Source organism: Sesamum indicum, linkage group LG6, assembly GCF_026168435.1.
Source record: "Sesamum indicum cultivar Baizhima isolate 11 linkage group LG6, ASM2616843v1, whole genome shotgun sequence".
NCBI classification, from domain to species: domain Eukaryota; kingdom Viridiplantae; phylum Streptophyta; class Magnoliopsida; order Lamiales; family Pedaliaceae; genus Sesamum; species Sesamum indicum.
Window position 1 is genome coordinate 2,628,082 of NC_142662.1, and position 25,313 is coordinate 2,653,394.

At 33.9% G+C, this 25,313-nt stretch overlaps 5 protein-coding genes across 7 annotated transcripts; 1 reads left to right on the forward strand and 4 right to left on the reverse strand.

Annotated features, from left to right (window-relative positions):
• Window positions 1-439: 439 nt before the first annotated feature.
• LOC105165244 (membrane-anchored ubiquitin-fold protein 3) lies at window positions 440-2,880 on the reverse strand. Of its 2 annotated transcripts, none has more exons than XM_011084193.3 (5): window positions 2,687-2,880; window positions 2,061-2,167; window positions 1,674-1,827; window positions 970-1,140; window positions 440-767 (listed from the first exon to the last, which is right to left on the reverse strand). In XM_011084193.3, exons 3-5 carry the CDS (start codon window positions 1,804-1,806, stop codon window positions 712-714), a joined length of 360 nt encoding a protein of 119 aa, XP_011082495.1. In that variant the 5' UTR covers window positions 1,807-1,827; window positions 2,061-2,167; window positions 2,687-2,880; the 3' UTR covers window positions 440-711. The 2 variants fall into 2 exon arrangements, with proteins under 2 accessions (XP_011082495.1, XP_011082494.1); XM_011084192.3 differs by having other exon boundaries at window positions 1,674-1,894; window positions 2,687-2,879.
• Window positions 2,881-4,025: 1,145 nt separating this feature from the next.
• LOC105165243 (monothiol glutaredoxin-S9-like) lies at window positions 4,026-4,908 on the reverse strand. The gene has a single exon (XM_011084190.3). The coding sequence runs from the start codon at window positions 4,614-4,616 to the stop codon at window positions 4,308-4,310; it is 309 nt and encodes a 102-aa protein (XP_011082492.1). The 5' UTR covers window positions 4,617-4,908; the 3' UTR covers window positions 4,026-4,307.
• A 2,213-nt stretch (window positions 4,909-7,121) lies between these two features.
• Window positions 7,122-8,019, reverse strand: LOC105165242 (glutaredoxin-C11). The gene has a single exon (XM_011084189.3). The coding sequence runs from the start codon at window positions 7,622-7,624 to the stop codon at window positions 7,316-7,318; it is 309 nt and encodes a 102-aa protein (XP_011082491.1). The 5' UTR covers window positions 7,625-8,019; the 3' UTR covers window positions 7,122-7,315.
• Window positions 8,020-16,063: 8,044 nt separating this feature from the next.
• LOC105165241 (monothiol glutaredoxin-S2) lies at window positions 16,064-16,773 on the forward strand. Its single transcript, XM_011084188.3, has one exon. It carries the CDS (start codon window positions 16,173-16,175, stop codon window positions 16,482-16,484), a length of 312 nt encoding a protein of 103 aa, XP_011082490.1. The 5' UTR covers window positions 16,064-16,172; the 3' UTR covers window positions 16,485-16,773.
• A 274-nt stretch (window positions 16,774-17,047) lies between these two features.
• Window positions 17,048-20,744, reverse strand: LOC105165239 (BTB/POZ domain-containing protein At1g03010). 2 transcript variants are annotated; one of them, XM_011084186.3, is made up of 4 exons: window positions 20,380-20,744; window positions 19,197-19,263; window positions 17,875-19,074; window positions 17,048-17,771 (listed from the first exon to the last, which is right to left on the reverse strand). In XM_011084186.3, exons 1-4 carry the CDS (start codon window positions 20,469-20,471, stop codon window positions 17,226-17,228), a joined length of 1,905 nt encoding a protein of 634 aa, XP_011082488.1. In that variant the 5' UTR covers window positions 20,472-20,744; the 3' UTR covers window positions 17,048-17,225. The 2 variants fall into 2 exon arrangements, with proteins under 2 accessions (XP_011082488.1, XP_088737227.1); XM_088881101.1 differs by lacking the exon at window positions 20,380-20,744 and adding an exon at window positions 19,351-20,320.
• Between the last annotated feature and the right edge of the window lie 4,569 nt (window positions 20,745-25,313).

Genomic DNA, 25,313 nt, shown 5'->3' on the forward strand with positions numbered 1-25,313 from the left:
ATGCACTCCGTGGCTGTAGCTTAACATCGTCGTCAGACCTCAGACACGATATAGTCACTGGTTTGGTAATTGATAGGTGATTTGGTTGAGAAATGAGTTGGGCACCCAGCCAAACCCTATTACTCCGGCGATTTGGTTGTATTCAGACATCATGTTATTCACCAAACCACATCCAAATCCTAAAGAGTTTTCGACTTTTTCCATGTTGCCAGCACTGGACACGAGATTGAGACAGAGACAGTTTTCTTTGGCACCAATGCCAGATGTTCTTGATGTCCCATCCAAATAGACCTCTTTGCAGGACAAAGGCTTGCCTTCACAAAGAACCGGGTGATGAGATGTGGGGTTGTCTTTGGGAAATGGAGTGGGTGTTTTGTTCAAAGCATTTTGTACAACCTTAGCACTGTTCTCATGAATGGTAATGAAGGTGGATGCATAATTCAGATCAATCTCAACACTGAGGAACCTCTCAACTCCAGAAAGAAACTAGAAACGCCAATTGGAGACAGATCTATATCCACTTTGTAAAACAATCAGAACATGGCAAAAATAGATTACAAGGAAGAAGACGATGCTTCAAATTTTAGATACCACTTCATTTCTTCACTTAAAGAAGCTTCGTCATCATTGTTATAGTGCTCTAATGTTTTTGAGGAAAGTAAAAAGCATGAGAAGTTGGCCTCGTCAGCACGCTGCTCGTGACACCTGAATCTACAGGATAGCGCAGGAACACAAGTTCTGTTTTTGTTTCTCAGAATGGTTCTTATCTGCATTGCACCGAAACAAGGAAATCAAAACCCACGAGTATTCCACAGATGGAATGGGTTACATTCTAATAGACATTGGCCTCAATCAAATGCCATGTGAGATATTAGGTAACACAGACAAACAAAATGGAACCCACAAAAGTTTTCACACTAAAGGGCGATGCATTAAGTAAATGTAACAATACAACAGAACAAAATATACCTGTCTTCTTTTTAGCAACAGCAGGCTGTACAACAACATGCATAGTAATAACTCCACCAGGAAGATCACCAATGTGTACTCTAGACTCTGCAAGTGTCTTTCCGTTCTCCAAAACTTTTCCAGCATGGATTAGTTTCATATCACTCACCGACTTTGGTACAACTGATTTATCTGCAAATGTAGAGGACAAGAGGCTTAATCAACCCTTGGTAGGAGCAACCAGAAGGAATAAATCACAGTCAACTGGACGCTTAATGGACAAAGGAATGATAACTAAGATATTGTTACCCTACAGTATTTTGTTCATTTCAGGAATTTCCTGAAACTGGTTTAACTGTCTTTCCGACTCTCTAACTAACTTTATCACATCACACACAATGCGCTTCCGACTACTTTATGTTAAAACAGCTGAAGTAAATTTCTGTTGGAGCCTCATGTCATAAACAATTTCCTTATGTATGTTACATCCATATAGAAGTACTCTTGCCGAAGCAACAGCCCCTGCAAAGCACCGCTGCAAGTAATTTTAGTGGAATAATACAAATCATGCCTTTGGGAGGATCAGAACTCCATAACACATTAGCAGACAACTGTATTACATTGAATAGAGGAAAATATAAAAGCAGGAAAAAAACCCTTGTTACCACCAAACATAAGGAAGATTAAGTTTTGTAAAACACACATATACAGTGGCAGATCACAACCTTGAGGCCACTCCGCAAGAAGCCTTTGCTTAAGAGTAGCTACAGTAATGGACGATGAGTAGGTTCCATGACCTATATCTGTCCCATCAAAAATTCTGAACTTAAGTTCAAGGTGCTCATCTCCCTCAGCCATAGTAGCCTGCCTCTATTATCTCTGCAGAAGTCCAACGGAATACAATGACAAGCCTATGAGTAAAAGAAGTCAATTCACCAAAATTCACCTGCCCAATAAGAATTCATATGATTAATCATTCAGAAATCGTAAACAAAATTGATAATGAATTTCATAAGCAACCTATACGTTCCAGCACATAATGATGATATATGATTATCCATATTGAAAATCAGAAACAGAACCATCCGCAAAACGATTTCAGGAAAACGCACCAGCAACTGTGCATCTGAATCACCACCCCAAGAACCGAGTAACCACTTCATATGATCAAACAGCTTCTACTATCACAGAAACCTCAACGAAGCCCCTGTATCACAAACTGAATGCACACTACATGTAAAATTCTCCATCACTACACTCAATTTAAATAATTGAAGAGGAATAAGAAAACAATAGAAAAGCTAAATTCCGTAGCAGTCTTTTTCGACAAGACATATATCTTATTAAGAGAACGTTGTCCTCAGCAATTCACTGATTAAAATCCGACGTCCAAACCCAAGAACACGTCTAGACACCAAGCAATTCACTATCCACAATCCTGACTGTACGGATCTTTACATCCATTTCCAGAAATACATCCTCCCAAAAAAGATCAAAACCCTAGCCCGCCAAATCTTTTCCAGAGCCTATGGCATAATTACAATAAATCTAGAAAACCCATAACAGAAATCGAAGATAACCAATAAACTGTTAACTTTGAACTACAGATACTACTTAAAATCCCCCAAATTTTCTTTCCTTCTGCCAATTAGAATAACAACAAACAATACGTAATAAAAATATCAATGAATATTCTAAAGGCAAAGCAAAAAAAAAACAAAAAACAGTGAGGTATAACCTAATCAAGACGCCATTTAATGAAAGATCGGCGAGGAGAGGCGGATAAATTCGGCGCAGTTGAGAGTACGACACCCGCCGGAGAGAAGGAACAACCGCCAGATAATAATTTCTTCAGATTAGATAGAGACAGAGATGGAGGATTCGGTGGCGTTTGACGTTTTCGCTTCTCTTTGTCAGCTTCTCAGTCTTTTTCTGTATTTACTTTCTTTTGAAAATAAATAAAATAAAAACAAAAAACAAAATTCAACATTTTTTCTTTTTTTTTTTTTTGGGTCTAGGGGATAGTAATATATTACCAAATCCCTAAAAAAATATTTTTTTTCAAGAAATAAATTAAAATTTTATATAGAAAAAAATAAAGAATATTTGAAAACTTGTGGAAGTGATCAAATAGAGATGAGTAATGCATGTCATATGGTTTGAGAATTTGACATGTTGAATTAAAATATTAAAAATCCCCTATAAGAAATTAAAATATAAGAAAGAATTAAGAAAAAAGGTTGTGGGAATTCTATGCCTTTTCAAGAAGGTTTCTTATACTATACAAGTGGAGAATTTACCTTTTTCTTTTTGTGTTTTTGGTTTTAACTTTATGCAAATGGAGAAAATGCACTAGGAATTTCATAAAGCTCAAGGCATCCCTTATGTTGTTTTCTTGCCAAATATTCTTCTTGTCAAAAATGTAAAAATTTCATTGATTACGCACTTAATACTTAGAATTATGACCGATGGTTCTTGTAAGAACGATGTTTCAGAGTGTATGAGAACAAAAATACTGATACTTTAAATAAAGAGTTTAATTATGATTATTGTAGTACAGTATATAAATATTGTTATTAATGACTAAAAATCTGAAAATAAAAAAAAAGTACTTAAAAGATATACTTTTTCAAGGGAGGATCTACCTTTTGAGAGACAAAATCAAGATTTGAGTTAGAGATGAAGAAAGAATTAATAAAAAGCATCATGTGTGGATCTTCTCATGTGCCCTACTCAATAATATGTTGATGGAATGATGGGAAGGGTGTACTCCAAGAAGAAATTAAAAATAAAATATCATATATGACAAATTCAATCAATTCTAAAATAAATATATATACTTCTCTTGCATTACACAAATATTTATATATATGTATGTTCGCATTGATATAAAAATGAAAGAATACGAGGAAATTTTCAATTTGAATGGAGTTGGATCAATATGAAAATAAATCTTATGACAAGTGTGTACATATAATAACATTTATAATGTGATTGATTCAATCTAATTTAGGTAAGAATTTTTCGAAAGGATCGTTGCCGAGGTACTCAAAGAGGGAGCAGATGAGTGGAGAATCTTGTGGGAAGTAGGAAAGCTTAGTTAAAAAACCATAGTAAGGAAAAGCAGAGAGAACACATTCTTCCACTAAGAACAATACCTGATCATGCTAAAAATTAAAGCTAGCTACTGAACTGATAACAACAACCTATAAAATTACACCAACTCACACACTTGCTACATGAACAAACCACTACTTTCTCCAACTCTAAGAGCCCTGGACAATGGGAGCAAATCTTATTCTTCTGGTAATAACAAACCCTGGTACTTGAACCGAATCAAAGCAGCATTTTCAGGTTCCTTAGGACAAACTAGCCTGATATGGCTTGAGCAGTGGAATGAGAGAGCCACTCAGGTGGAGGGACATCACCTCATTGGTTGATCCAACCAGCTTCCCTCCGATGAAAACGGCTGGAACAGGTCCACTGCATCCCATCCTCATCAGGGCCTTCTCGATTTCCTTCCCTTCTGGATCGTGATCGATTTCGTGGACGCGAGGATGCACCCTCAGTTCTTGGAATAGTATCTGCACCGCGTAGCACAGGCAGCAGGTGCTCTTGCTGAAGATCAAGATCCCGTTTTCGGATGCAAGTTTTACTATCTTCTCCATCTTTTGTGGTTCTTGGTTGATAGTAATTAGGCTCTAGAGCTAGTTATTCCAAGAAACAGAATAAAAAAAGAAATCCCTTTTCTTTGATGGAATGGTATTGGGAAGTGTTTGTTTAATCTTCTTTTGAGAGCTTTAGATGTTGTTAAAAAGCATCAGATCAAACAATTCCAAGTGGAGATTGTGATCTGATGATTCGAGGGAGATTATGAAATTGAGGACGCAAGAAAAGGGATTGGAAGCCAAAGCTTGCCTTGAACTTGACCTGTTTTGCAGCTCTATTTATAAAAGAATTGCAGCAGCAAAAGAATGGACAGTTTTTTTCTAAACAAGAACATTTTCAAAAGAATGGGAGCTTTACTGCTTGGATGCCCAAAGGTCCTGATAAAGGCACTTTTTCAAGATAGATACTAAAATATTTTTGTTCGGACAAAAACAAGTTGAACATCACAAACCAATGATAGATATATTCTTTGTTATGGGAACATTTTTGACCCGTCTGACATGCAGATTTGCATGTTTATATTCCTCCAGGAACTCTGCTGCTTAAAACATTGGTTGAAAGTTAATTGAACATATGAAGAATGGTAATTTTTTTGAACACGTTGCACGTCTAGTAACCATGCAGGTTCGTTTTAGTGAGGGAGAAATACGAAATTCGTGTCAAGAATTGCAACAAAAGCAGCATATTTTCAAGAGGGGTGGTCAATTTTCCTGCAGATTCTTCAAATCATAACTTTGCAGCACAATATTCTTGGTCTTTGGACAAAAGATCACGAATAAGAGGGCTTTCGGTGGTGAATCTTTGGGGTTGTGCCCACCAACTTGTGCACTGGGCTTCTCAAGACCTAGCATGTGAGTGAATCTCTTTGCATGGTGTAAACTGCATATTATACGTACTATGAAGTATAAACTAACTATATGTAGAATGTATTATATGCATATATAACTAATTCTAGAAAAAACAAGAGAACGTCTCGTTTTGCAAATATGTTGTCAAATAGAACTATTCACGCCGACAAGCACAATCAATGATTGAAGCCAAAACAAAATTTCAGTAAGTATTCCAATTGACGCATGAAATTGTGACTGTAAGATGTTGCAGTTTATATTTTCCAGCTCAAGGTCAAGAACTTCAAGAAAGAGTGCATGGGAGCCCGGTACGTTCAATTTGTTAAAGTTCCAGAGTTCTTGGATGTGGAGGAATTTTGTGGGGACAACAATGTTATTCGCAAAATTAGCTTGCACATGGCTTATGGTATGCTGTAGAATTTTCCAGTAGAGGAATCATGTACATAGACCATTAGTTGTTCTTACCTCAAATCCGAGAAAACGACAGATAAACAAAAAAATGAAGATGAAAATGTCATTTAGATTGAATAACAAGGTCTGTAAATCCACAAGAAAACAAGAACATTTTCATCCAACTGTGTCCTCTAGCACTTTTTAAAATTGGGAAAAAGAAGAAAAAGGGCAGAAAAACAATTAGAAGTTGCCAGAGATAAGTATGAAGAGGAGTAACGATAAGTTTAAGTTGTATTTTACTTTTTTCTTGATTGAAATGATCAGTCGATACAAAAAGTAATAGCCGAAAAGATTAAGCATGATATGCGCGAATAATCTTGTTTCGTACTTGTGGTGCTGAAAGAAAAAACTTGAGAATTTTGCCTGATTTTGCAGTGGTAAGAGGAGACAAGTGTGCAAGCATAGCTTGATAGGCATCATTTCTTATGATGGAACAAGTGAAATTTGGTTTACCCCATTGAAGGGCTTCTCATTCGGTTTTTGGTTTTTGATTGGTTTATCTTCAACACTCCGTTTCAGCTATGATTTTTCCAGTAATTTTTATAAATTCAAAATACATGCTTGAGCATTGGAGTTTTATCTCTGAGGGATGATAGAGTTCGAGAACGCATAAAGGGACACATCGATGAAAAACTGTTCTGTGGCTGTATGCAGAATGCACTATGCATTTATTTTTAGATCTAAATAGTTTGTCTTGATTTTGATAGAAACATGACATGCTTTCTGGGGAAGGTTGCTATATGAAATGAGAAGAACAGAATTGTAAGACATATTTTGGATAAACATGAGTTGATTTATCATAGGACACACTGTATTATGACTGAGTTATGCAAGAGAGACATAAGGATAACATCAGAAGGTCCACAAGCATGCTGCTAAGTTTTGTAGATTATTGGTTGATGGATCGCGGTGTTGGGCCGACATGTTAAGACAACATACACTCCATCGTCCCAAAATCTGAGCACAGTAAGTTTCATGCATGGCATGTCTTCTAGAAACCATCAATTGAGTTTCTTAACTTGAAGGCCCAAATACTACAGTTGGGACATTATTCTCATGTTCAAGTATTAAGAATGTCTGATTTGCCTAGTTATGTTTTTGCTTGGTTATGTTGAACCTTTTCCATGTTGTTCATCAAGAACCAAGTTTAGGCCCAAATATGTTATCTTTTTCTTGGACAATTCTAATACTTGCAAGAATGAAGATATTAAGAAAACTTCTATAGCCCATCTGATGAAGTGGGGATGTCTGATTGCAGCACAAGTCACCGAAAGTGGACATAAGCCAAGTAAAAGTTACAACAGTTTAACAAAATCAAGAAGCCTTATAATTACAACTTGCAAAGCTTCTCCAAACTTAGCTATATTGCACTAAACAGTTATGTAATGAGTTGGTTGTCAGAACCAAATAGCCTTGGCATTAATCAACATTTGCTTTAGGGATCCATCGAGGTGGAGGGAGATCACATCTTTGGCTGAGCCAACAAACTGTCCACCAATAAAAACTGCAGGCACAGCCGGGTTGCAGCCGAGGCTTCTCAAGGCCCACTCTATTTCCCTACCATTGGCGTCTTGATCAAGCTCGTGCACTGTTGGGCTTGCGCCTAATTCATAGAACAAAGCCTTGATGCTGTGGCACATGCAACACGAGCTTTTCGTGAAGATCACTGCAGCTTTCTTGGACGCCAATTCCCTTACCATTTCCATTAGCTTCAACAGCTTCAGCTAAATGATAATCAAAACAAAGTATATGAAGAACTGAAACTTTGTAGCTTGTGTTATGAGGCCTGTCTTGTGTACTCACACTTCATTATTCTATTTATAGAGGAGTTGGCAGTTTCACCCCAAGTCTGTTTATCTTGGAAATGTAAAAAACCGAGAATCTTAAAGAATCTTGAAGTTCGCTTTATGATGTTTGTTCGGATAAGGAAAGCCGGCCTTTGATGATTTTCCTGAAAAATGCTGCAAACAAGTTGACACAGAGAGTGTAGATCACATTTTAATTCAGCACCTGAACTTTTCCGTACACTCGACAACAGTTATCAGCATTTGTTTAAGTGCCTCTGGATGCTGATAGGCTGCTACGCCTATGATGTAAATAACACTTGCAGGTATGCAAAGGGCAGCAGGTTTTGGTATATATTCTTTTGTGATTGTGGGAGAAGTTTGTTCTACGTAGACATGATGACTTTTGGAGAAAATGAAAAACAACAGATATTAATCTGCAAATGCACTTAAATAAAAGGTATGTAGTACTGTTACAAATGCGGTACATAGATTCTTGGAGATATTAAAATGGCTGTGTTAATCAACTGGATTTGGCAACTTTACTGTTACAGTATCCTCTGGTTAAAAGGGTTGAGGTTGCATTTCTCTTAGAGTTATTACAGTTAAAGTCATGAGTTGAATTCTTGAATTTGAGGAATTTTAGTACTTCATTCTTGTTTTGGTTTCTGTTGTGGGATCCATTGGCTGATGTGTAAGAACTTCAAAGGATAAGAAACTTATCCAATGCAATCCCACTTTAGAATCTGGCTCATGAGAATCACATCTGCAAAAATTCTTGCAGAAAGGTCTAAAAGAAACAAGAAACAACAACTGTTTTTCTTTAAAGTTTAGTATATCTTTGATTACCATCACTACAAAAAAAAAATATTTAATTGGAACGAATTTTGAAACATTTTTTTTTTTTTTAAATTTGTAACGTTTTTTCTTTTTGTAACGATTTTTGTAATGGTTAGACTTACTGCGGCTAAACGAGGCGTTACAAAGTATTTGTAACGGCTTGCAATTTGTAATGACTTTTGTGACGGTCTGTTGTAACCATTACAAAACTAGTAACATGAATAAAAATTCATTTTGGAATGACTTTTGTAACTTTTACGTTGGATTTGAAATAAATGTTATTGCAACGACTTTTGTAACACCTTTTTACCAAATATTTGGAACGATTTTGCAATACTCTTTGTAACTGTTTTGCATTATAGTTGTATCTGTTTTTTGGCACTGCATTTGAAACTATTTTTTTCACTTATTCTGTAACGGTTTTTGGAATAGCCTGAATTTTAATTTGTAACTGTTTTTGGCACATTCTTTGTGATGGTCTCACAATCATACATTTTGTTGGTATATTACAAAAGCCATTACAAATGCAGTTACAAAATTTATTATTATTTTTAATATATTTTAATATTTATTTTATTTAAATTTGTTTTATATATTTTAATTTTTTTTTGTAAAAGTAAGTAAATAAATTTAAAATATAATTATAAACAAATCGCACAAAATCAACAACATCAAGATCTTATAGTTTGAAAACATCACGCATGTGATACCGAGACACATAAATATCAACTTAGTATTTTTTATTTTTTCTAAAGATATATTAATTTAAATATGCATATATATATATATAGCATTTAAAAACTTATAAAATAATTTTTCTCGACGTCTAAAGGAAAACATATATTATAGAATTATTTTCAAAATATTCAATAAATAAACTTAATAAATTACTATTCAATATTTTTTGTAAATTAATTTTCACTATCATATATAGTAATGCGGTCACTAATATATAACATATCTTTATATATTTAGAAGTGATAAAAATATGATAATATTTATAATTACGGGGGATATTATGGTAGTAATAAATAAGGTACCATAATGATGTAGGAACTATCTTAAAATCTTGAAAATTCAGAAATGTTTCAAATCTTTTATTCATATCATAACAGCCCATCATTTGTGTCTCTTTTATTTGGGCCGGCATCACGGTATTAATTCTGTGAATATGTGGGTATTATTTTATTCGAATTCCATCTCAATAAATACCTATACATATTACTTATACGATATTAGAATTCTACCTGTAGTTATTATTTATATATCCTATATGTTGAATTTTATCCATATTATATTAAATTGGGTCGATGTATATATCCTACTTGTTGGGTTTTATTCATGTTCGACCCGAAATAATAGGGTTCATGTATGTCTCACGCATTTTAAATAAATGAAGCAATTATATATGTTTTATTTTTTTAATGATCGATATTATAAGAACATATTATTAAATTAATTTATTAAAATATTTCATGAACTTGCTATCGATTAAATAATGATGGGTGCCGAAACCACAAAAAATAATTCCTACAACATTTGTGAAAGTGGGAGTATGGTCGATTCCACGTAGACTGGTTTAAGTTGATTTCTTTAAAAGAAATAGAAAATAATGGGGGATGTATGATGATAGAAAGAAATAATTAAAAAAAAACTAAATAAACTAGAAAACAATTAAAATTACCTGGCGAGAATATGAGACAAAGCTTTTTCGGTTAAGGTCGGGATCATGCTTGATTCTTATGAGTTGTTCATTGATGCAAAAATAACACTTGTATAAACAAATAAATCAGTTATGGTTGTTGGTACGACTTAACAACCTTACCTTTCCTTACCTTTTCGTCAACCAAGGTACGACCGTTGGCTAGATCCCTAATTAACAGACAATCCTGGGAACGTCTACAAAATTTAATCTATTAACAGCTTTAAGAACTAAAAACGTCTGATTCTAATTAACAAATTCCTACGAGAATAACTCTTTTAAATGAGATCATACATTCACCATAACATAACTAACTACTTTGACATAATTAATTATGCTACGTTGCAAACATTATATGGATTTGTAAAGTTCAATTAACTAAGCAAACCTTTTTGGTAATGAACAACCGATCGAATTATTCATAAATCAGAAGTTTGTAATAAAAGCACAGAGAATAACATGAATATTCATTTAACAAGTGTAAAAAGAGCAGATTAGATCTCACAACAAGTTACGAATTAAGCAATCACCATACTTTAACTAGAAAATAAAAAATTTAGCCGGACATGTTAATGGAAGAATACACTAAGAAATGGAATTCCATTAACCCCGGCAACAAATTAAAACTAAAAGAGAGAGTATGAAGGTAAAGTAAACTATTGAAAATAAAGTATTCTATTCAATTCAAAGTTGTGTCCTACAAATGGAGAGAACCCCTTTTTTATAATAAAAGTCTCCTACGAATCTAGACGAAGGGGGATAAGTACATGATTAGTTCTAAAAATGTAAATAGATCATAAATAACATATTTAAAAGAGTCCTTTCCAAATTTAAGCACATCATTCATTTTTTTCTCTTGCGAAAATCACGTCTTTCCTTTCTTCATCCGTATTGACCAAATCACTAAACGTGGGCACGTTTAGTCAACCCCGCAAAATTGCATTGGAATCTCCTTTTCCCTTTTTGATGTTCTTAATATCCATTTTTGGCTTGATTTTTGCCATTTTCATCTCATATTATCACTTTTAGCTGAATAAGCAACACAAGATCAGGAGTATTTTGGCTCAAAAAGGAGAATTAAACTACTATAAAATCGTGACAATTTGTGTAGTTATCAAATAAATTAAAAGCTATTCAAATATGATTTTGTTTTTGTTTAAATAATAGACCGTTATTAATTAATTACACAATCAACATAAATTTGAGATAGGAACGAAAAAAAGTACGAAAATATATTTTTAATTTTGGAATAAACTTTATCAGTTTCTATTGTTAATTAATTTAATTTTTTTTTCGAAACTATCACATTATGTTCAAATGAGTGTTATGGTAAACTTCATTTGAAGTATTCTCACTATGAAAATAAAGATGAAAAACTTTGGCAATTTTTTTGTCAAAATATCAAATCATAAAAAAATTAATAAACCATGAAAAAAAATTAAGAATTTTATATAACAAATAAGTCTAGGTGATTGATTATAAAAATTGATAAATTCAATGTTAAGTTAATTAGATAAATATGAAATTTTAGAGTGTAATTTACCCATTTGATACCTATACTCACGAGTATTTTACGATACAAACTCTACTCATACCCAAATACTTATTTCAATGCATATGTGTCTCGGGCTCTAGTATAATATAAAGGTATTGGGTCTGAATTTGGATATTAACTATTATAATGGTTTCAGGATTGGATACAGCCCTCCCATTAACAAGTCTACCCTATACGTATGGATTCGTAATGACCACTCAATCGCCTTCAAATCAATATTTCAACATGAAATCGTACAATTAGAGATATCTCCAAATACTGATACACAAATATACATCACATGCATTATGGCTGAAAATTTTACAAGTAGATGAAAATGTGTAGGTTCATCAAAATCTAGTACTGCCCCTTCACTCTACCTTGAGCCAGTTAATGTAAACTGGTCCCAAGTTAAAAGGTAGAATACACCATCTTTTTGTCTCTGGAAGCTGCATGCCTTGCTACGTGCTTTATTTGCCACCTCCAAAATATTCACAATATTCCTTTAATATGGATATACCCATAAGTTCAACGTTATCACCATAGGAGGAAAATTAAAAAAAAAAGGTGAAAAGTGGCATTTATACCAAAAGATATAAAAGAAAAAATGGTTCTTGATGCTCAATAGATTTCTGATTATCCCAACAAATAAAGTTTCAATTTTCATAAATTCCTCATGTAAATTTAATTTAACTACACAATATTATTTAGTTACTTGTCAAGGGTAATAATATTTTTATTTACGTTGATTATTTTTTCTCTATATAAGTATGTATGGGTCTGATTGTACGATTGGTGTAAATTCAATTGCTTTGCAGTTTTTTGTGAATGTAGTTTGATCCTATTTATATTAGAATTTCTCAATTTTTAATTAAAAATTAATGTGAAATTACGATCACGCTTATGTTTTAGAGCACTGAATTGTATATATGGAGTCGTGCGTATTTCATTATTTTTCGCATATAGTATTTAGGTCTTTTATGAAAAAAATGATTTAAATATTAGCTTGAAATTGGTTGATTGGAGTTGGTGTAAACTTTAAACTCTTTGGAGATGGAAGAAAGTCGCACGAGAGATTAGCACTATACGAAAGGGAAGGTGACATGCATGAACACACATAATCTTCAAGAATGCGACTTTAATCCTTCTCCCCACCATTAGAGCCTCCACTAACTTTGTCAATGGGCTAAAAAGATTAATTCTCCCACGTGTAATCATCGTATTAATCAGTCTGTCGTGAATCTATAGCCTCCTCAAGAGGTATAAATCCTAGGCAAAGTCGCTATTTGAATTCCAATAAAAAGTACGACTTCTTTATTCACCTTGGACGGTCTTGGATTTCATTCTATATATTGACAGCAAATCAAAACCAGATTATTCGCACGATTTATAACCTTCACTGAATAGAGGCTCTAATTATAATGCACAAGTGCACGCCAGATCATTTACTGTGTAATAACTTTGAATATTCTATTTTAAATCGATATTTTGTCTTATATTTTAAAGATAATTATACTATCCCCTCCTCTATTGTTTGGTGTAATTACATGTAAATATTCTACTTTTTGAAAAATTACATCTAATACCCATCATATTCCTGTCTAATAAATAGACCTCTTTGTCAGTCAAAATTTATCGAATTTACTGATATTAACGAAAAATTTGAATGAAAATCCAAGTTATCCCGATTGACTTACTAATAACATATTGCGAATGAAACAAATCTTTTTTGACCAAATCTTGACATGATAATGAATGCAAGGAGGTATATCTTCAGCCTTATAAGGGTATTTTGGCCAGCAAAAATTTATTTGACCTGTAATACGTGAGTAATAAGCCGATTTGGGTAAACATGAATTTCGTTCATCTTTTTTATTGATGTCAACAAATTCGATGAATTTTGAATAACAGAGGGATCTATTTATTGGACAGAAACAAACATTAGAAATACTAGATGCAATTTAACGGTTTACGTGTAATATATACACCAAATTTCAGGAACGAACAGTGTAATTATCCCAACATTTTATTTATCCACATTATGTATATAAAATATTTTCTTAAATATCTGTACTATATATAATTGAAGAGCACCCTATGGGTATCTTCAATTTATTGGTATGTTAATTTTTATTTTTTTTAAATTAAAAAATTAGTTTAAATTTTCCCACTCATTATGATTTTCCATAACTACCTTCTGGTAGTTATTTTTTTCTCATTTATTTTTATTTTATATATATTATAGGTAATTTTTAACTCTATAAAAAATAAAAAATATAATTCAAAAATATTTTATTTTAGATACTTATAAAAAATACGTACATACATAAAATGTGCCGAACTTATTAGTATAGATAACGGACACATATAATAAAAGTTTTACGTACATAAAATATATTTATGAAGTTAAATATAAAATAAAATAAAGTAGAGTTGGGATAGAAGCGATGATGATGCAGCTGCGTTTTTATGGATCTGCAGTCATCTCAATTTTGTAGCGACACGATAGCCAGAGATTTGATGCAAGAAAGATGCCCTTTTCAAATGATGATAGGTGTGTTCAATTTAGGACAATAATGACCAATTATTCGATGGGAAGTGGAGAATATGGTAATTGCTGCAAACGGCCATGTCCTTGAGGTATCTTCATGTGTATGTACGGACTAAGAGTAAATTACAATGACGCCCTTGTTCCAAGAAATGCTTCCTCCTTTCATTTGTTTACCACACAATTTGTTTTCCCCTTAATCATCTCAAAAATTAAGGAAAAAATGCGAGCAATTCTATGTGATGTTTTCATAAGGGAGTAATTTGTTCGTTTCTAATATCACAGGAGGTAAATTGCATTAAACTCCAAAAATTGATAAAAATCTGATTAAAAATATGAAAGTTAAATAAATTCCAACATATTTGTCTTAATTAGAAGGCTTCTTGAAATTCCATTTCTGTATTCTCAAGTATTCTTTAGGGTTTAGGCTCGGAGTTCTGGAACGACAATCTTTTCTGTTTGATCGAAAAAATACAATAATTTTGTGTTTAATATTCATACTTGGGGTTTGAAATGTGAGAACAGTGCTAAAAATCATTTAGATGTTATATTTATTTGCCTCTTTAGATAGTTCAGTTTTCTTACCAAAAAAGGGAGAAAGTAGTTTATCTACGTATACATTCTAAATGTGAACTAAAACCTTTAAAAAGAGATTTTGAAACCCAAACTATTGTTCGAGGGACGAGAAGGGAAAAGGTAGCTTATTTATGCATACGCCCCGGATGTGAACTAAAATCTTTAGAAAGAGATTGAGGCCCAAACCGTTGTCAGGGGATGAAAAAGGAAAAGGTAGCCTATTTACATATACACCCAGAATGAGAATTAAAACCTTTAAGAAGAGATTTTGAAGCTCAAACCGTAGTCTGGGAATGAAAAAGGAAAAGGTGGTCTATTTGCACTTACACCCAGAATGAGAATTAAAACCTTTAAGAGGAGATTTTGAGGCCCAAATCATTCCCTGGGAACGAGAAGGGAAGACAGCCCATTTACGTATATACCCAGAATGGGAATTAAAACCTTTAAAAAGAGATATTGAGGCCAAAATCATTGGCTGGGGACAAGAAGAGAGAAGATAGCCTATTTACGTATACATTTAGAGCGTGAATTACAATTTTTAAGAAGCAATTTTGAGGGCCAAATCCTTGTCCGGATGCGAGAAGGGAATCTTGCGTTAACGGAGAAGAGAAGGGCACAAGATGAAGTGATGCCCCATCAACCCTCTGATATGTACACCTGAGCAAGAATCCTCACAAACCACACCTCAAGAAAGGGGCCACATATCCAACCTCATGGTTTAGTATTTGGCGTATAGATAGACATTGGGCCATATATAAGGGAGGGTTCTGGAATGAACAAAGAATTGATTTCTTGATACCCAACTTTATCTTTTCTTTCACTATTGTTGGCTAATAGTACAACTTGTGTGCAATGTAAAAAGCAAATACATAGCCACACATGCATTCAGCAGCTATGTAATACTTATTATATATCATATTATTTATGGTAATGTCTCGTCCGTCTGATTTTAAACAATCCCAATCAATTATGTATGATAAACTTTTGTAAATTTTATTTTATATATATAGATGATCGTAATTGTATGAAAAATTTAAGTTTTCGAAACGTTCTAAGAATAACTAGTTATTGTATACGAGCATCTGAAAAGAAATATCTCTTGGAACAATTCTTTTACGCTTATTCTTGTCGCCACCCTCTCCTACTATATATAAACTCCACAAGTGAACAAGTTTCGCAAACACAAACATATATACAATTCAATCCACCTACGTACATTACTTTGATCAGCATTTGCACGGCCAACTCAATTCGGTTTCCGCCACAGCAAATGGACACGGTGGAGAAGTTGACGGCGGACAAGCCCGTGGTGATATTCAGCAAGAGCACTTGCTGCATGTGTCACACCATCAAAACACTGATATCCAGCTTTGGTGCAAACCCCACCGTTTACGAGCTGGATGAACTGCCGGACGGGCAGCAGGTGGAGAAGGCCCTCATGGCCGACTCAGGGCGGAGGCTGAGCTTTCCGGTCGTTTTCATCGGCCAAGAATTGGTTGGAGGTGACAATGAGGTCATGAGCCTTCATGTCAAAGGCAAGCTAGTCCCACTGCTCAAGAAGGCTAAAGCTATCTGGATATAAATAGGATTTCATGAATATATATACTTATAGTTAAGTAATTCCACTGAACTAATTATTAATGTTAGCAGAAAAAGCAGATGAGAAAATAGATATAAGTTGGCTGATCAAGAGAGTAGTGAAGAAGCTCTAACAGTGAATAGTCAGTCAGTCATTAAGCATGTTTTTATGCATCGAGCTTGATGACTGATCCTGATTATATAATGTAATAATGTTCTTTTTGTATCTTTTGATTAGCAGTTTTCCTCAAATAATACAAAATAAGGTACTCTATTTTCGACCAAAAATAAAAGAGTCGGACGTTGGAAAGCTTCATCTAATGCATGAAAGCTTACCAATATAGATCCCTCGAATTTTTACCACTGTAAACTTGTAATCTTACAGTAGCAATGATGTTGCAAGACATCGGTTGAGGGGGATCTTGGGTGATTTATCCTGGTTCTGCATAAAATTTATTAGAACTCTCAGTGAATGATCAAGTTATGATCAAATTGTTGTGATTATGGTCAGGCTGAACTAATGTAGATTTGGAATGTGTTTTAAGTTAGGAGTGAACTATAAAGGTGTTTGATTCTTTACTTTTGAAGAATGCATCAAATAGACAGGCAAGCATGCTCACTTCACAACAGAAAACAGTACCGAAAAGCTCATCAGCATACTGCGTACAGACCTCAAAATCACACAAACACACAACAATGATCCTATGCATTCAGTTCTATTTACATGCAGTGGACGAGGTGGTAATCATGAAACCGAATGACGCCTCCTCTTCTGAAAAGTGAACCGGCTTTCAGAATTAGGCTTGCCCCCTATAGTCTTTATGTCTTTAATCCGGAAAAACAGATTGAGCTTGCTTAATTTTTTCGTAAATGACTTGAATAACTTGTTGGCGGGGTGTGATCTCACCAGCTCCTGTTTCATGGAGACGTGGTCTTTTTCAAGATCAGTTAGCCTCATCCTCATTCGGGCTACTTCAAGTTTTAGTTCCCGATTTTCCCTTCTAACTGATGCATAGTTGTCTCGTGGCGAGATGCATCCGCTGCCTACTCCGCTCCCTGAACGATGAGGGAATTGCCCGTTTATTGAGCCAAAGAAAAATTGATTGTGCCCCCCAACCCCATTCATGGCATTTCTCAACCTGATTTGTTCAAAGTATAGAACTTGAACGGCCATCTGCACTGGTAATCGTTCGTTCTGGGCTGCATGGCTGCAGGCTTCTTGAGAAAGTTTTTGGCAGTCGATAGTTTTGCATAGCCGGTAACGTTCTGTGTCCTTTAGGTTGGGATGAACCTGTGAATTCATTTAAGAAAATGATGATTTTCAGCAAGTGTCTCCGTGTGAAAGAGAAAGTTCTCTTGTTTTTGAAACAAGATTAATTAATATAGTTGCTCACCTTGAGAAAAATATCTACAGCTCGGTAAAGCCCATCGTGAACCACACGAGCATGGTCCGGGAGTAACTCTGCAAGGGCTATGAACTTTGATGGAGTCAAGTTTGAATCTAGTGCAACCTCTGAAAGATAATTATCCAAAAGTTTGGAAACCTTAAGAATTGAGCTCTGTTTCGGTGATCCAGGGCTGTCAAAGTCGTAGACCATCTCATTTTCATCCCTTGTGAACTGATTATCCTCTTCATCGTCCTCGTCCAGATTTAAGAACATGGAGAAAATCCTCAGGACTGAATCTGTTTCATACAGAGGGCTGTGGTTGTTTCCATGTGAATATACTGGAATCAGAATGTCTTCAAGAATTGCTTGGTCCAACTGCAGGCTGATCCGTCGCTCAAGATCAGATCTGCATGATGTGGATGTTGATGCTGCAATTGCAGATTTCAGCAAACTTGAAAGAAATGCTATTGGAACAGCGCTTTTTCTTGACTGCGTCGGTAGTAAGCTAACGATCGTCTCGATGGTGACTTTTTGTTTTTTCAGCAGATCAAGATCAGAGGAATTTCCTTTCAGCAGTTGAGGGTCTCTGACTACAAGGCCTTGAAGGGAGTTTTGGGCATAATTTATCAGAATTCTGCTGATTATATCCTGTTTCAGGCCCTTTGTCTTGAATGCTGACAGAACCCTTTGAAATGAATCCAGATTCAGCAAAACGAGCGATTTTCCCCACCAATCCCAAGCCGTTTCTGCATCAGGGCCATGAACTTGTTCTGAAGGGAAGTTATGCTCCAGCTTGGACAACCCTGAAGTTAACTGTTCTTTACATGCAGTGTCTGCGATCCCATTGATCATCCGGCTAACAAGATTAATCTCTTCTGCTATTGGCAACAGACTTTCGCAATGATGAAGAACGGAGATTGAGTTGGGTATGTTTGGGAACACATTTTCCTTGAGGTATACTTCAGTCCTAGATTCAAGATTCTTCTCAGAAAATTCCTCGGTCATTTCAAGAAAATGAGCTGCACAACGAAGCATAGCGACGTTTGATGTTGTAATCTCAATGTTAACCCCATAACAGAACTTTGCAGCCAGCTCAAATGCCTGAGAGCCACCAGGAACACCAGCAAGATTCAACCTTGATACTTTGGGATCTTTTGTTTCAAGCAATAGTTTTCGTATTCTTCCACTTCGTGAAACTAGAGGGAACTGCACAAGAAATTCATTTAGATAATCAAGTTTTTCTGATCTTCAGTACCATGTTTTTCTAAATTGGTTTATGTAAAATGCAAGAAATCTGTCAAGAAATACAAAATCCAAACTGTTCTTACTTTGTGTAGTGCAAAGCTTGCCGTTCCAACTTCAACAGTCAGGTCACTGGAAACATCAGATATTGGCCTGCGCCACAGAATACGATCAAATTGGCAATTGCCATTCATAACCAACAAACAAGAAAACAGAAAATAATCAGCTTCAGTTTCCTACACAAGAATCCCCATGATATCGATAACCCTACTCAGACTCGAACAAGATGAAGTCTTGAAACCTCTGATCTATGTCACTCAACTTGGTGTCAAGGATTCTTGCACTATTATATTGATGGCCCAGTACGAAACATAAGACATGAAATAAAGATAACAACCCGAGTGGGGTATGAAGTTCAATCTATCCTGCTTTGATGATAAGGCTGGTATTTTCAAGGTTTGTTACTGAATCGTATATACACAAGCAAAGATTTACTTATATGTCTCCTTCCAAATGCATTTTTCATACAGTGTTCAGTTTTGTTGTATTCGACAGGGAACAAGAAGCCTGGGGGGGCCTCAACCTGATTTCAGTGATTGTTCTGTACACAAACAGAGAACAGGCATTATTGACCACTAACCAGTATCAAATTTCATGACATCGCACATGCAAAATTAAACGTACTAGAAACTTAGATTAACTCGGGCATCATCCAGGACTGATGGCGAATTTTCAGTACATTCGGAGTTTGATCTGTCAGTTCAGGGCTGCCAGCCATGAGACAGATGTACTATCATATTTTCCTTGGAGAGCCTTATATTAATTGAGTTTTTCACGGAATTATACACAGAATATGATCAGAACCTGGAATTACACTAGAAAACGATTGATTCTGAAATTTCAAGAACAAGCCATCACTCGGTCCTTTTCAAGTGGGATTTCTGCTCTCAAGCAGAAAGAAACTTGCAAGCTGGTAATGTTGTGTAATAACTAATGTAGAACAGAGATATAACAGCCGACCAGTTCACCTGATTCGTGGGCCATCCGGGCATTGATGAAAAACCTGGAAGAGAAATTATGAACCCAATTTCCACATGGACAGTTCAAAACCAGAAACAATGCAATTCAATACTTATGCCTTCATGATTAAACAGGCACAACCCCATTACATGAAGCATCATTGATTTGTTCTGGTAACCAAACACGCCGCTGTTAACTATCATGAATCGGGATCAGTGGTAAACTATAAAAAGATAGAAAAGTTTTTACCATTCATTGACAGGTCTTGCACTTGAACCGGGACGAAAAGGCCTCTTCCCTGATATGTTTGGCTTCAGTTCAGCAACTGTAACAACTCCCATTGTCTTCAATAAGCTACAATCCTCACCTTTTTTGTAGATACAAATAAGCTGAAAATCCCAGAAAAAAGCGATCTTTTAAGAACTAGAACAAGAACCCGCCTTTCTAAAGTCTCATTGGCAGAACTTCTCTTGCATTGGCATGACTTTTTCACACACACACACACACACTGAAGAGGACAACAAGTTCAGCAACAGATGAAGACATGCAAGATTAAAAAAAGCAGGGGCTTAAATTAAGTCAGGAACACGTCTGCATTGGTGTCAAACCTTTTCGGTGAATAACCTGTTTTAAGTTTTTTAAATGGTTGAGGTGCCTACTGTGGTGTTGTTCTTGGGAAAAATCACAGGAGCCGTCAAGGATGTGGTGCTTTTGGGGTTTGTAATCATGGCTGGTGAAAGCAACCACTTGCACAGATTATTGTTAGTTTGTAAAGAAATACATGAATTATGTGTAAAGCTAATTAAAGCGGAAAGCAAAGATGAGTTGGATTAGCATGGGAAATTCTAACGGGGATCGAATTTCGTCGGATTTGAATTAATTATATAATAAGTATAATATATTTTTCGTGTGATTGATTTATATTTTAGGAAAAACGGTCAATCATAAGACAAGAGTATTACACTTGCTTTGTGATTCGTTTGATTCGACTGAGCCTGATTTGAGTAAGAATTTCCCAACATACCGAACTACTATGTTAAATTTAGTTTGCTTGCTTATTGCATCTTTTATTTCAGTTAATACAGGTATGTTTATGTGGGTTAAATATAATTTACCTCCTGTGTTAATGGAAAAGTACAAAAATGTCCGTATGAAAAAAATAACTGCAATTTACCCCCCCCCCCCCCGTGACACCGTGACACTAAAAACTGAAAGAGGTAAATTACATCGTTTTTTAAATCGCAATCTGTAAATTACACTTTATTTTTTTTTGAATGGTTTTCTTTTGTAATTTTTCATTAACACAGGGGGTAACTTGTATTTGACGCATATTCATGTATATTAAAAGAGTTTAATGCAATTTACCCCCTGTGATATTACAAATGAGCAAATTATTCCTCTATAAAAAACATAACTATTTACCCCCTATGTTTTTTAAAATGAAGCCATTTATTCCCCTATTTAATCTAGGGATGTAAATTGCTTAATTTTAAAAATATAGAGGGATAAATCGTTCCATTTTAAAAAATACAGAGGGATAAATTATTAATTTTTTTATAAGGGAATAATTTATATATTTTTACAATATCACAAGATGTTAAATTACATTTTTTCCTATATAAAAATGACATTATCTATTTAAATTAATGAAAGATCTTATAAACGCTACCTGATTTGCATGTGTAGGTCCAAACACCACCTAAAGTAAGTTTTCCCTCCCCAAATCTCGATCTTTTCCAAGCAATTCAATGCCGCATATACTGCAGAATATTGGAGTAATAAGGTTAAACACACGAAAATTCTTACTCACCTAAATTTAATCAAACCAAATCAATCACAATACAAGTGTATCATAATTTTTATGTGATTGGTTTTTTTTTCAGAACTGTACACCAATTACACGAAAAATATATTGCACTAGCTATTGTATTAAATTTAGCCGAGTCGATTCTGTCTAGAATTTCCCGTTAAGCACATTTACGAGAATTTGCTTTGTGGGTCGACGACTTATTTATCATTGGACCAATTACTTATTCATTGAATCCAAATTATTACAATTACCTTAAAAAGTCATTTGGGGCAGGAAGGAATATGAAAAGTACACTATGCAAAATAATTGATTTTTCTCGACTTATTCCCAGTATTTAAACTGTATAAGTAGGCGGCCTGTTCAATTTATTGAGTTCAGTTATTACTGTAATAATGAATGAATAATGATGTTTCTGCAATTTGTTTTTGATGCACTTCATTTCCAAATAATAAGGTTAAAACCCTGGTGAGGTGGGCTGGGGGGGGGGGGGGGGAATAGAACAGACGATGAAGCTATAAAAGGTTTACACCACACATAGTCACACACAAAGGCATCATCAATTGATGGTGGGCCATTTTTATTGCGCATGCGTGATTCATATTAAAGCATATAACACCATTCTTGAGACTACGAAAAAGTTATAAACAATCAGAAAATGCAGCTCATCTAATCATAACACCCATTTACATAGACTTAACTGTATTTACTGTTACGTATATAAAGAGCCCATAAAATAAAGACTGTAAATATAAAGGTGGCGAATAGTAATTCAGAATTAAATTTTGTTTTAGTAATTGCAGCACTTCGGTCATCGAATTTTTAAAAATGATTGGAATTTGCTGATGTGTATAAATTTAGTGGTTTTTTAATTGAGAAAAAAAGATGATTGGATATTTTCTTTTTTTTTTTATTTTCTGTTGCATAAGTACTTTGATGGAAAAATTCTCTGCCGCATAAAAAGGGTAAATTGCATAACACCCTCTTGTGTTTTAGAAAAATAGCGCGAAACCCCCTGTGTTATTTATAGACAAAAAAATCTTATGTTATTTAAATAGCGGCAAAATACCCCTCTTTGTTAGAAATTAATGGAGAGTGCATTTAACACTCCTAAAATGAGATGGATTTCTTTTTTTTTTTTTTTAACACTTTTCAACATTAATTACATTTATTTATAAAATATATTAACTAAATATTAAAATACCTAATATATAATTTTTAATTAAAATTTTAAATTAACAAATCACAATACAAAATTTAATATACTAAAATTAACTTTTAAAGTTTAAATGTTTGTATGAATATAAATAAAAATAGATTATAACAAATATATTAACAACAAAATTAAATTATTATTTAATTTAAATATATTTCAATAAATTATATTATTTATAAATAATATTTAATTATAATTACTGCATTTTAAAAATAAAAATTTAATAGTTCTTTTATAAATTTTAAATTTTGAAAAATTAAATTAATTTTACTTATTTTTCAAAAAATAAAAATTTCAAATTCAGATTTATTTTATGTGCATATATTTATATAAAACAAAACACTATAAAAAATAATGGAAAACTACCATCTCCCCCCTCCCCTTTCGGCTAGTGTTGCCGCCTTCCCCCACCTCGCCGTCGTGGATATGGCCAGAGACGGTGTCGCTGCCCACAAAGACAGCCACGGCCTTATAATATATATCTAGATTATGTATAACTATATATATATGTATAAATATACATATATAAATGTCCACATATATATACATATATAATATAATATATATATTTAAAATAATTTAAAATTTGGATATTTTATTCTTCTCTAGTGAAGATCATTGACTATTGTTACAAGGGCATAACGGTTAATTACTTGAAAAATTTAACACAGTTAACCCTAATTAACGGAAGGGGAGAGTGTGCATTATTTTAAAAAACACAAGGTCATTTTGCCTATAAAATTAACACAGGGAGTTTTTGGCTAAAAAATTAAAACACAGGGGGATTTATGCAATTTACCCCATAAACAATGACATGAAAAAAAAAAAAAAAAAACGAGAGAGAGAAACAATACTTTTCTATTGGAAAAATGCAATTTACCCTCCTTGCAAACGAGTAATTACCTCCCTATGAAAAAAAATATTAGTAATTTACCGTCTTTGTGTTTTTAAAATGCAGCAATTTACACCTCTATATTTTTTTAAAATGAAGTAATTTTACCTTCCTAGCCAGGGAGGTAAGTTGCATTATTTAAAAAACATTGGGGTTACTTGCTATATTCTTTTTTTATATGAGAATAATTTACTCATTTACGCCAATGTTTACCCCATAAACAATGACATGAAAAAAAAAAAAAAAACGAGAGAGAGAAACAATACTTTTCTATTGGAAAAATGCAATTTACCCTCCTTGCAAACGAGTAATTACCTCCCTATGAAAAAAAATATTAGTAATTTACCGTCTTTGTGTTTTTAAAATGCAGCAATTTACACCTCTATATTTTTTTAAAATGAAGTAATTTTACCTTCCTAGCCAGGGAGGTAAGTTGCATTATTTAAAAAACATTGGGGTTACTTGCTATATTCTTTTTTTATATGAGAATAATTTACTCATTTACGCCAATGTTTACCCCATAAACAATGACATGAAAAAAAAAAAAAAAACGAGAGAGAGAAACAATACTTTTCTATTGGAAAAATGCAATTTACCCTCCTTGCAAACGAGTAATTACCTCTCTATGAAAAAAAATATTAGTAATTTACCGTCTTTGTGTTTTTAAAATGCAGCAATTTACACCTCTATATTTTTTTAAAATGAAGTAATTTTACCTTCCTAGCCAGGGAGGTAAGTTGCATTATTTAAAAAACATTGGGGTTACTTGCTATATTCTTTTTTTATATGAGAATAATTTACTCATTTACGCCAATGTTTACCCCATAAACAATGACATGAAAAAAAAAAAAAAAAACGAGAGAGAGAAACAATACTTTTCTATTGGAAAAATGCAATTTACCCTCCTTGCAAACGAGTAATTACCTCCCTATGAAAAAAAATATTAGTAATTTACCGTCTTTGTGTTTTTAAAATGCAGCAATTTACACCTCTATATTTTTTTAAAATGAAGTAATTTTACCTTCCTAGCCAGGGAGGTAAGTTGCATTATTTAAAAAACATTGGGGTTACTTGCTATATTCTTTTTTTATATGAGAATAATTTACTCATTTACGCCAATGTTTACCCCATAAACAATGACATGAAAAAAAAAAAAAAACGAGAGAGAGAAACAATACTTTTCTATTGGAAAAATGCAATTTACCCTCCTTGCAAACGAGTAATTACCTCTCTATGAAAAAAAATATTAGTAATTTACCGTCTTTGTG

Coding starts and splice junctions, on each gene's coding strand:
- LOC105165244 (XM_011084193.3), bottom strand. CDS start 1,806: ATGGCTGAGGGAGATGAGCACCTTGAACTTAAGTTCAGAATTTTTGAT. Junction 1,141..1,673: donor TCTTGCGGAGTGGCCTCAAG/GTTGTGATCTGC, acceptor CTACATTTGCAG/ATAAATCAGTTGTACCAAAG. Junction 768..969: donor TGTTGCTAAAAAGAAGACAG/GTATATTTTGTT, acceptor GGTGCAATGCAG/ATAAGAACCATTCTGAGAAA.
- LOC105165243 (XM_011084190.3), bottom strand. CDS start 4,616: ATGGAGAAGATAGTAAAACTTGCATCCGAAAACGGGATCTTGATCTTC.
- LOC105165242 (XM_011084189.3), bottom strand. CDS start 7,624: ATGGAAATGGTAAGGGAATTGGCGTCCAAGAAAGCTGCAGTGATCTTC.
- LOC105165241 (XM_011084188.3), top strand. CDS start 16,173: ATGGACACGGTGGAGAAGTTGACGGCGGACAAGCCCGTGGTGATATTC.
- LOC105165239 (XM_011084186.3), bottom strand. CDS start 20,471: ATGGGAGTTGTTACAGTTGCTGAACTGAAGCCAAACATATCAGGGAAG. Junction 19,264..20,379: donor GCAAGACCTGTCAATGAATG/GTAAAAACTTTT, acceptor TCTGTGGCGCAG/GCCAATATCTGATGTTTCCA. Junction 17,772..17,874: donor CTGTAGATATTTTTCTCAAG/GTGAGCAACTAT, acceptor ATGAATTCACAG/GTTCATCCCAACCTAAAGGA.